The 11,555-nt window shown below is 43.6% G+C and overlaps 1 protein-coding gene across 2 annotated transcripts in view; it reads left to right on the top strand.

The window, feature by feature from the left end:
• Positions 1–3,402: 3,402 nt before the first annotated feature.
• The window catches only part of LOC133130373 (protein WWC2-like), a 58,788-nt gene continuing 50,635 nt past the window's right edge, over positions 3,403–11,555 (top strand). For both annotated transcript variants that reach the window (XM_061244927.1, XM_061244926.1), the window contains exon 1: positions 3,403–3,670. In XM_061244927.1, coding sequence (XP_061100911.1) covers positions 3,543–3,670 — 128 coding nt within the window. In that variant the 5' untranslated portion in view covers positions 3,403–3,542. The remainder of the gene's footprint in view (positions 3,671–11,555) is intronic.

Here is an 11,555-nt window from a genome sequence, read left to right as displayed (position 1 = left end):
CCCAGGATTACCAGCTGACACAGTAATTCTGGGGGCTGTTATCCGGATAACTGCACAAAGTCAAACAAGGAACAGCTCTTTTTTACTTGGATCCATGTTCTGGATTTGGACAGGGCAGTTATCTGACCAACTCTGTGATCCTGCTTTGAGGAGCAGCCCCTATCTTTGTGGAACAGGGCCCAGGTTATTGTGGTAGCTTGTGGTGTTATGGTATTGGTTGTGGTATTAGTTGCCCAATTGGAAAAAAAAGTTTTTTTAAATTTGTTTTATGTGTTGGATATTGGTAGGAACACAAAATAAAGTTGTGTGTGTGTGTGTGTGAGGAATTCTTACAGAATTCTTGGAATAATTTTGGAGTACAATACATGTACATGCTCTAATAAACTCTTGTCTGAAATGCCTTGCTGCTGCTTCAGCCACTGCCTCTGGTCCAGAATACAGGTGACCGCATCGTTTTCAACCCATGAAAATTTACACCTCAAAAAAACTTTATTAACTTCCAATGGCTGCCTATATTCAATTCAAATATCTCACCCAGGCATACCAAGCAGCAAATCTTCAAAGAGCAATCACACCATATACTCCAGCTAGACCTCTTCATTCAGCATCGTCCGATAAACTGGCTGTCCCCTCCCTTTGAGCGCCCCTCAGTCCCCAATGGTGGAATGACTTTCCCCAATCAGGAACATAGATTCACTGGCTGTTTTCCAGAAACATCTAAAAACTCACCTTAAAAAAAAAAATCAACCCTTCTCTCCCTTTAACTCACGGGTGAGGAAGCAAGTACCTTGATGATGTCATGCAAATGACTGTTCCTGTACCAAACCTCTCACTCCTATAGCATTTGCTTAACATGTGAAATGCATTTTTGTAAGTTGCTTTGTCTAAAAGCATCCACTAAATAACCAAATTACAAATTGCATATTTCTTTAGTTAAGTTTTTTTAATGTATCTCATGATGATGTTACAGCTATTTCAATGCACATTGTATTTCCACTAAAGATATATTTCAGCAGTCCACTGTTATAACTTTTTAAATCACTAGTTCAATCATGTAACGTGAATATAAGTATTTTTTTTTACAGATTACAGATTGGTAATTGGTTTGCTTACTAACCAGAACAGTTAACCGTAAATACCTTGCAGTTGCACACAAAGTATAATTACATTTTGACAGGTGAAATGTAAGAATTTTGTGCCAATGTTATCTGCCAACCACATTAAAAATAGCAAAATAAAGAACATTAATTCAGTGTTGGCATTAGAATGTGAATTATTTATTTCATGCTCAGTTTGTAGAAAGAGCCCTGTTCTCTGTCAAGAGACTGCTCTCTTCTCCCATACTCCCTCCTTCCTTCTCTGTCTCTAACTCTTCCTTCTCTCCCTGACACTTCCTTTGCTTTTAGCTGTCGTTTATCTTACTCCTCTCAGTGACTCTGTCTGGGTCTGGAACAGCTTTGCTTATCTTATTTCTCTCACTATAATCAGGTGATGCTCCTGTCTCCTTCTTTTCCCACCCCAGTCTGACCAGAGATAAGTATATGGTGTTATTCACAAAAACCATATCAATTTAAAATATCTAACTGAAGGCTAAAGATTATGAACTGTCAGTACTGCAATCTTTGGCATTGTTTATTAGCATGAGAAGCATGGATGAGTGATTCTTAGTACCAGGTGCATCTCATTGAAAACTTCCCATAAGTGATTTTTGGTTTAAAAGTCTGATTTCTGTATGTGTATAACAGCCATTATACTTTCAGCACAATCATGGTGTTGAATGGTAGGCAGGCATATACACTATACACTCAGTGAGCACTTTATACGGTATTTATTGCACTTTTTTTTTTACTTATTTGTCCCCTGATGCTGTAACCTATCCACTTAAGAGGTTTGACATGTGTGTTCAGAGATGCTCTTCTGCATACCACTGTTGCAATGTGTGGTTATTTGCATTACTGTCACCTTCCTGTCAGCTTTGACCAGTCTGGCCCTTCTTTTCTGACCTCTCTCATTAACAATGCGTTTTTGCCCGCAGAACTGCAGCTCACTGGATGTTTTTTGTTTCCACAGTCAAAGTCACATAGACCACATTTCTTCCCCGTTCTGACATTTGGTCTGAAAAAAAGCTGAACCTCTTGACCATGTCTGCATTCTTTTATGACTTTAGTTGCTGCCACATGATTGGCTGATTAAATAGTTGCATTAAAAAGCTGGTGTACAGGTCTACCTAATAAAGTGCACAGTGAGTGTATCTTGTTTCAGTGGCTGAGTTTTCTTGGTTTTTTAACATGGTTAAAATCCTTGCCTTTCCACCTAGGACCTAAATAATGAATGGTGCTGGCCTCATACTCTTCAACATTGTATCCTCCCTGATATTTTTTGTAGTCCTCCCCCACTCCCCTCTTATCTCTTTACCTCACTATCTATAGTGAGCTCATTACACAGTCTGCTCTCGGAAGGTTTAATCATGGCAGACGCAGAACGTCCTCCCTTGCCTGCCCTGATGGCCTTGACCACATGACCTCTCATGCTTATAGCCAGCCATTGCCTTAGTATAAAGGCTACATCCCAGCTATGTAGGAGCAGAAACAACCCAGGCCCAATGTCAAAACATTGAAGTTCTTGCTATTTGGCATTCTTGGACCAGAGATATCAGAGCATCACAGCATTGGCTATATATTTGTTGTGTGTGTGTGTGTGGGGGGGGGGGGGGGCACAACACCTACTGCTCAAACTTTGGTCCAATTGCTCATTATTCTGCCCTGGACACTTACGACTATTGTGATCTATACTCATACAGTGCATCCTAAAACCGACAATATAGCAACCAATAGATCAGACTGCAAACACGGTTCTGTTTTTCTACCACTCCTGTCACAAGAATCTCCTAATCTGCTTTTCTTATTTCCTTATAGCCCCTCTATCTAGCAGCCTGCATCAAATATGCTCTTCTTTGTGTACAATGAATAAGATTTAGCCATTTTCAGTCATTCCACTGCTGATTACATATTAAAGAAAAGTGTTTAGCTCATGTCGTTATCCTCCGGTTGGTGCATTTGTAAATTGTGTGAAGAAGGCCTACATTGCAGGAGATTGGATATTTTGTGTTTCTTTCAGCAGAGGGACAGAGTCATAGATAAAAATACAAATAATCTTTTGTTATTTATGTATGCATGTGTGTTGGGATACATTCAACAGAAAGTTGCCTGGTTATGATCCTCCAATAATAAAACGTAAAACGAGGCGGCGTTATTTGGCAAAGTGTCCTGGGACAGGACAAGTCACAAGTGCCACAACTTCTCTTGTCAACACTCGAAGGGTTAAACCTGTGGAATGTTGCACTGAGGAATGTGCATGCAAATAGATTTATGCTAATTATATGCTAATGAGCTGTTGGCTGGGAACAGAGTCATGTCTATCCGGACTGTTAGGAACTAAGATGGAGGATTGGGAAGAGCGAAATATGGACCTGTATTGAATTTTGTAGATCCAAGGATTTCGTTTCTTTTCCGTACTTATGGAGGAACTTTTAGGATCTGATAATGCCTAGAAAGGGGAACGGGCAGCTGCCGTTACCGGACGGCTGGGAAGAAGCGAGGGATTACGATGGCAAAGTGTTTTATATCGACCATAATACTAAGCAAACCAGCTGGATCGACCCAAGGGACAGGTAAGCAACGGCTAAAGATAGTGTTCCTAGACTTTAAAGTTGACATGAACAGTTAGATACGCAAACTATTCGAGTAAATAAAGTGTACGTTGAGGTAAGAGGCTTGCCAGCTATATCAGGCGTGGAAGATATTGACAAGTTTCATGCAAGCTAGCTAGCTACTTGTCCGAGTTGCTAGCTAACGAAGGACAGCCAGTTAGCTAGCTGGACCTATTTTCTAAGGAAAGGCAACTGAATAACGTGGAGATCGTATGCTGCTTTTTATTGAATATTGTAATGAAAGCTATGTTGAACGATCTACCACGAGCAGGGCAATGTGAAACAAAGTACACAGGCGTCATAGTGAAGCATACAGCTGACTTGGGACGTGCATTATCACAATGTCTAACTCTGCTTTTGAATCGCTGCTGCCGCGCACAATAGAAGGATTGTTCCAGCTCGTAGTTTTGTTCTGGATTAGCTATAAACTACAGCACACATATCTCGCCTGTTCGCTACTGACATATCTTTAATATTCAACCAAGAGTTGGTCATCTGAAACGTCTGATGGATTCTGTTTAATTATCACAGCTCGGTCTAGCCATTTATATACTTTAAATATATAGACTAGCTAATTATGTTGCTTCTAAGTACTTGTGATGTTCAGTAGCGTTCGAGGAACCTCGACAGACTGATGCATTTGCTGCTAACGAGTTTTTCAGTCAAGTAGCGTGCAGAGTTAGCACTAGATCACTGTCTTCAATGAAAATAAACCCTTTTGCCCAAGTTGTACCCTGTTATCAAGTTAGTGCTAGCTACTTTTGTGTTTTAAGTAGTCAGTCAGTCTGTAAACAAATTTCTGTTCTCACTGCGATTGTCTGTGTATCGCCTTGCTAAAATGCCCCGAGGTTAATTTTTGGCACTCAGCACAACTTCTGTTGTTATTTAGCTGGCTAGCAGGCTGATTTTAGTTCACAACGCATGAGGTATCCGAGCAAGTTAGCAATAAGAAGTAGTCTAAATGTAATCACGTTGCGCTGAATGCATTATGGAGAAGTTAAAATTACGATGGCCATTTAAAGTTTTACCGACTTTACACGCGTGCTTTCGTTCCTGTTCTGCTCCAACATAAAGCCAATGTGTAACGAGCCTGTTTGTGTTACTTAGCCTTAGGCCTCATGACCAGATTTGTCGGTGGCTACTGGCTAGCTAAGCTAGGCCTCGTCTGAACATAGTTTTAATTGAACCGTTATTAGTCCGATCGACAGAGAAGGAATGTTATTTTGAAAACACAATATGTTGTCTATACGTTAGCGCTGTATTAAACAGGACGGCCTCTCTATAAATCGTCTGCGTGGTTGCTAAGGTGTGCGAGGTAACAACTGGATAACTGCCGATGAGTGAGTTGATAGTAGGTTGCAACTTTAAATGAATGGGCGTAAAATAAAGCAGTTAGCGCTTGAAGTTGTTATTGTGTTGCTCATGCATGTTTTTGTTAGACACCGATTATTTGTTCAAATACTGGTTTGAGGTTAACTTTAAATGTGCTCTAGAGCGACATATATTTCAGTTGGATGAATGTCAACAAAAAGTGAGTGATTAGCCTATGGAGAATTTCATTAACGTTAATTTACTTTCATTAACCACGCATTGCTCAATTGCATTGCAATCGTAACCTATAGCCTACCTATATTGACCAAGTTCTGAAAGCTTACTAAGAAATTGATTGAAGATTTCGGTTTCTAACGGAGGGGGTCATTTCTGTGCACCTGAGCATTTATAATACTTTGTGATATTAGTGAGGATAGTATGATTACACAAGCCATTATTATTTTACAGTTTGGAGAATAGGCAAACCATTAAATGGTGGTATTATCACCACTAACTTGTTGACTTTACTATCTGTAGTCTTTACGGCCTAATGGTATTACCATATTTACTTTGTGTTTATGACCAGGGCAGATATTATTGTTGTGTCAAGATGAATGAATGTGACGAATCTGAACCAGTCAGTCTACAAATATGTGAAAAAGTCAGTTGCATTAAAGTTTCAGGTTTCATTTTAACAGGCCAAACATTTTGCTGCAATATATTGATTTTGGACGCGGTTCTTGCAGGGTTACATGCGTCTTCGTACTGCAGGTTGCATTCTTCAGGACTGCATCTGAAGTTGATTTGGTGATTGATTAAAATGTGTTGTAAAATTGATGTGTTTTGAAGGCAAACGACCAAAACTCTTAAGTGGGATCATTTTGTGCAAAACACTGCATGACAAACTGGCCTATATTTGTTCTCTAGAAATAGAGTTTATCGATAGTGGTTATGGGAAATACCATTATAAAAGCATTTCTGTGTTACTTTTGTTTGTGAAAGAAGGGTGGTAAGGAAATTGTTTGACATTAGATATCTAACTGAGACTCAGAGGCATCTCACTGGGAGGGTATTTCCTAAATTTCTTCAGCCTCTAGCTAATGGCTTCATCGAGGTAAATATGTGGCAAGACTCTGCTGTCTCTGGTTTCCATGGAAGTCAAATTCACCAAATAATTCTGGCTAGAATTCCATTTTGAAGTCACGTGTGTAGTACAGAACAAAAAAGGTCACTGGGCATTCCAGCCAATTTGTGCGTCCATGTGCTTCGCCATGTAAGAATGGTAAGAATATACTAAGGTCTTTATGAAACCATTTAATATTGAGAGGAAGTACAAAAAGACAGAGGATGTGGTGCCTCTTGCTCTCTTAGTTATTTAGGCATTCATTTTGCTTTTTAATGGGGTGAACAACACCAAAGCGTAGTTATCTCCTGTAAAACAAGATTTTGTTTACTGGTTGAAGGAGAGCAATTCAGTTCTCATCGTGCCCCTTGCAGGCAAAAGGTGAGATCTTTCACCCGCTGTGTTACATCAGTGCTGCGGTGTTCCTATGGTTTGTAGCGAGAGTTGTGGGTTGTAGTGAAGATCGTGAGTCGATACTCTCTGTGTGAGACGAGGAGGATGCAGCACATCGAGGCAGGAACACAAGTATAGGGTAACAGAATGTGATGGCAGAAGAGGAAAAAAGACCCCACGCACACACTGAACGGTCTGTGTTGGTTATTTATAAACAAACAAATGCTATCTCCGTCTGAGAACCAGACTGACTGCGTATTTGCAGAGTGGCTGATTTGTGGTTTTGCTGGTAGAGTAAAGTGAGAGAGGCAGGCTTTCAAAACAAACAAAAGTCTGAGAGCGGGTGTTGTGCTTGACGCATGTGTCAGTTTGCAAGCGCTTGGCAAGTGATATCACACCTGCGCACAATGACGGGATTTGGGCGCCAAAGCCAGGTAACATTTAGCACGGTGCTCCTGTAGTTCCTGCAGATACCAGACCTGACGAGGGTTGGCGGGGAGCCCTCCTGTCAGGGAGAAAGAAGAAGAAAAGAAAAGAAAAAAACTTTTGGGTGCCTGGCACCGGGTTGAGCGGTTGCCATGGAGATGCGGCCTGCTTCCTGTGCAGGTGGACTGGACGGGAGCAGTCTCCCCCTGGCCGTCAGAGACCAGCACTCTTGGCAAGGTGAACCCAGCTTTCACAATTGAAGACCTGCAGCAGATCTACTGCCTCTATGCTACCTTATTCCCTTTGAAGTCTGGGCACGGTATAGGCAAGAAAAAAGGAAATGTAGGCCTATTTATGCAATGCAGTGTTTTTAAGGAGAGGGCTGTATTAGGAGACACGCACAAAAAAAACTCTGTGTGTGTGGAGGGAGGGAGGGAGGGAGGGAGGGGGCTGCACTCTGTGGAGGTATGATTGGAATCCAAGGAGGCAGGAGGCAGAGTTTTTTTCTTTTTTGCAGGTCTGGAATGTGCAGGACAAGGTGGAGCTTCTGCGGACCGGCTCCTGTTGCCGATAACAACCTTAAAATGCGCCACGGGCAATAAGCGTGATGAAACGCAGTATACCAAACAAACTTTTTTCAACAATCACATTGTCACAGACTAATACCAAATTATACTGTGCTGAACGGGAAATCTAATTAAGTTATTACAAGTCCATAAGTAAGCAAATTCCATTGTTTAGGACGGCCTGGGTTGGTTTTTGGTTTTCTGTTTGTTTTTACGCTGATGCTACTGCGACTTCAGATGTGGAGAACTGCTTTGCCGTTTTATAAGTGACTGAGCTCCATTTGGGAAATTCACCTACTGTCGTAGAGCAGAGCAGGTAACTTGTTTGTGATGTGGGCTCTTCCATCCCGTAGGTTTCATCCTGCGTTGTTGGGCTAAGGCACTCAATCACAGTGCAGTGATGAGCATAGCTGGTGCCCAAAGGGGTTAGGAATCTCATTGGCTAATTAACCACGAGGGTTTGTGGCGTTACAGTGTCCCCTCCCAGCTGTCTCACCTAGTGAGTCGTGTGCCTGACTGGGGCCAGACTGTGCCTGCTACACGGGTCTCCAGCACAGAGGGAGCTGTGTCCCAGCTGCCCAATGTTTGGCTTTATGGTGCACGGTCACTTTATGGAGGTTTGCAGTGTGTGCTCTCAAGTGGCTCTGCAGTCTGTGGCCGATCAAGTTGACGGACAGACGGGCAGACGAACGAGTGGGTGATATCATCGTCTTTAGTGCAGTGCGCAGTGCGCAGTGTGCTGTTGTCTTGGTCCCATGCATTGCCTGTTGGGTCCACAAGTTATACTTTATACTTTTTAGTGACGGCGGTGCTTGTTGTTCACATGTATGAATCACCCGGCATTAGTCACCAGTTTCCATAGACATATTTAGTCTGGGCTCCCTACCTAGATTTGACTAAATTCCACTGTCTGGATGAGCAGTTCTGTGACGTTTTGGGGTAAAAGAGTGCATTTGGTTCAGTAATGATTTTATTTTGGAGGGAGAGGCAAGCGGAGCACTCCGCAGTGCGGTCGCACGTTGTTGGCGGGATTTGCCGTGGATCACGTCACCATGGCTGCAGTATCCGCGAGCGGCCCTCGACCGTGACCGCAACCGCGGTCGGACCGGACGGTCACCTCAGGAATGTTTCATGGCGGTTAAGTGTGCGCTGAGCTCCGGGCTCCTCACACCCGGGAGCCGGGCATCCGCCAGCCCAGTGTCCCGGCTCGTACGGCAGTTCTGCTTTGCATCCCTTCTCTTAAAGGTTTTGCGCACGGTCGCGGGTTAATGATTCACTTTTTTGTTGACACACTGTCAAGATTAATGTTGTAAACCGCTGGGTGAGGAGCCGTCCAGGAGTGAATTCCTGATGGTAGAAAAAAAGCTTGCTTGCGTGTGTGTGTGTGTGTGTGTGTGTGTGTGGGGGGGGGGGTCTTTACAGGTGAACTAAATGTCCCCTCTTCACAAATCACACAAATTAATACCAGGTCCCAGATCATTTGATTGGACATCTGTGAGCGCAGCGGCAAACGCAAATGAATCACAAACCCCCTTTCCTGATGCGGTCAGAAAATGTCAGCATCATGTGTGAGGCGTTTACCGGTGGTGTGAGCATGTTAGTTTAAGGGCGAACAAAAACAGTTGCAGCCCTGTGTGTGTGTGTGTGGGGGGGTCCAGCCCGTTATTGTTTGGTTGTCATGTGATGAAGAATGAAGCCGTAATAAAGATCGCGGGGGAGATAAGTGGGTTTCATTAATGGTTCTTTTTTCCTCTCCACTACCTCGAAGCTCAAAGCGCAGATTGAAACCCCCGTTTCCTGACGCCATTGAGACTGCTGTTGAGTAGTTGTACATAGGGCTGGTGCTACAGAGTAGCTGCAGCACACCACAGTGTGATCATTCTTCAGACTTAAAATTCCAGCCTAAAGCCCTTTCACATTGTAATAATTTGCGGAGTGCTGATATGAAATACCCTGGGCCTGTTTTCTGTAGCATTTCACTTTGTCGCAACTGAACTTGGGTTCTGTAGACAATGTGACGTCGCGTGCGATAACTATCAGACATAACTAGTCCTGCTCCTACTGTCGTACTCCTGCTCAGTCATTTATCAATAGGACATAGCAAATGTTGCTGTGGTAGCAGCCTCCAGCACGCAGTGTGGCTTTGGGATTGGGCCTATGGCCGCAAATTTGCTCCCACTTTGCTCCCACTTTGCTCCCACTTTCCTCCCACTTTGCTCCAACTTTGCTCTTAGCCAATTAGCTACTAGTTAGCTAGCTATGTCACTGTTAATCTAGCTGGCTGTGTACGTCACATCCTGTCTTCTCACGAAGCGGGATGGTGAGCGTAGGTCTGGGTAATGTAGGAAAATGACACATTGGAGCAAATGTCAGAAGAAGCCTGACAGGCTGGTGAAAAATTGTCTATAGCAATGAAGTAAAATATTTTGCCTACACCAGATAATGAACCCTGGAATGAACTGGACTGAAAATGCGTTTTAACACTGCACCCACCACCACAAAAAAACAGTTATTCGAATGAATACAGGCATCACTTCGCATCACTTGCGTCACCTTGTGCGCGTTATTCATGTCATTAACCCCTGCCCTGCGCATGTCCTCCTGCTCTCCACTGCTCTGTCACATGTAATGACCCCAGAAATGACTTCTGGGTAATTGGAGTGAAGCGGGAACCGTCTGTGACCCTGGAAAAAGGCAGTCCGAGACACCCGCCTTACCCGGGATTAGAGACGAGGGAGAGAGGGGCCAGCGACAAACACAATGACCCTGTAATCTGCCGTAATTATTTCCTGCGCTGCTGCCACCGTCGCCTGTTTGAGCGCAGTTGCCGGAGCAATTACACACGGCTCATACCCGCGGTAACAGCGCGCTGCTCACAGCGGCTTTGTCTGTGACATATTTCTATCTCAGAACAGACTGACAGAGATGTAATCCCACTAATTACAGCAGAACACACTGCGGTCACCCCCACTCACCACAAGGCTGAATTGAGTGGCAGGAGGGGATGGCAGCAGCTAAATTGATCTGTTGGCAGGGCTTATTTTATTCGAAAATGCAGTATCAGACATTTCACGCACACCAGGCGGAGTTTGCAAAGAATGGTGCGCAAAAAAAACGAACTACAATGAGCAGCAGTCCTGTGGGTGTAAACACCTTGTTAATGAGAGAGGTCAGTGGAGAAGGGCCAGACTGGTCAAAGCTGACAGGAAGGTGACAGTAACACAAATAACCACACATTACAACAGTGGTATGTAGAAGAGCATCTCTGAACACACAACATGTCAAACCTATAAGTGGATAGGCTACAGCAGCAGAAGACTTAATGAGTATAAAAACAAATACCGAATAAAGTGCGCACTGTGTACAGATAAACTACAACCTCGCTGCTAATCAGGCTTGGCCAAAACTTGTCCTTTCTGGACAAGAAAACCCAAGAAATGTGTATGGTTGGACATTACTGGCACACACAAATGACCTTAGTGACGTTCGTTCATCAGCTTTGTGCTTTGTACTGTAAACACAATTATAACTTGTCCTCTGGAGTTAATTTGCAAATACTTGGTGAACTTTCGCAAATGCCCGTTGACCTGAAAAGCTCAAATTTGTTTCTGTTTTCAGTTTGAGCTTATCAAAGGATAATGATAATGGAGGGGAAAATTGGAAGGATAGCCTTCAACACCTTCAAGTGTCATTTGAGCAAAATGTGTCGTGTTGTCATATTCCAGACATTTGTTAACCACCTTTAACGAAGCCGCAGTCTGAGAAAGGGACCATTTGTTTGGGGTCTAAAGTAGACCCTCCCTTCTTGCGGAGAGCCAGGAAACGTGCTCATGTTTCCCTCCTGCCCATCCTCTGCTCGTCCCCATGGCAACCAGGTCCTGCTCAATGGAGCAGAGGCATCCTGGGCGGTGTGGCGGGAGGGTTTCTGGGAGGACTTTGGAGTGCTCTCCTGGCCAAGAAAAAAAAACCTGAAACCTCAATGCCCCAAATAGCAGATTTATAAGTCCTCTGTGGCAGCAGCGTGAGG

This window comes from Conger conger, chromosome 6 (genome assembly GCF_963514075.1).
Source record: "Conger conger chromosome 6, fConCon1.1, whole genome shotgun sequence".
In the NCBI taxonomy this organism is placed as follows: Eukaryota; Metazoa; Chordata; class Actinopteri; order Anguilliformes; family Congridae; genus Conger; species Conger conger.
Note: the sequence above shows the minus strand (reverse complement) of the source record. Positions and strands in the feature narration are given on the sequence as shown.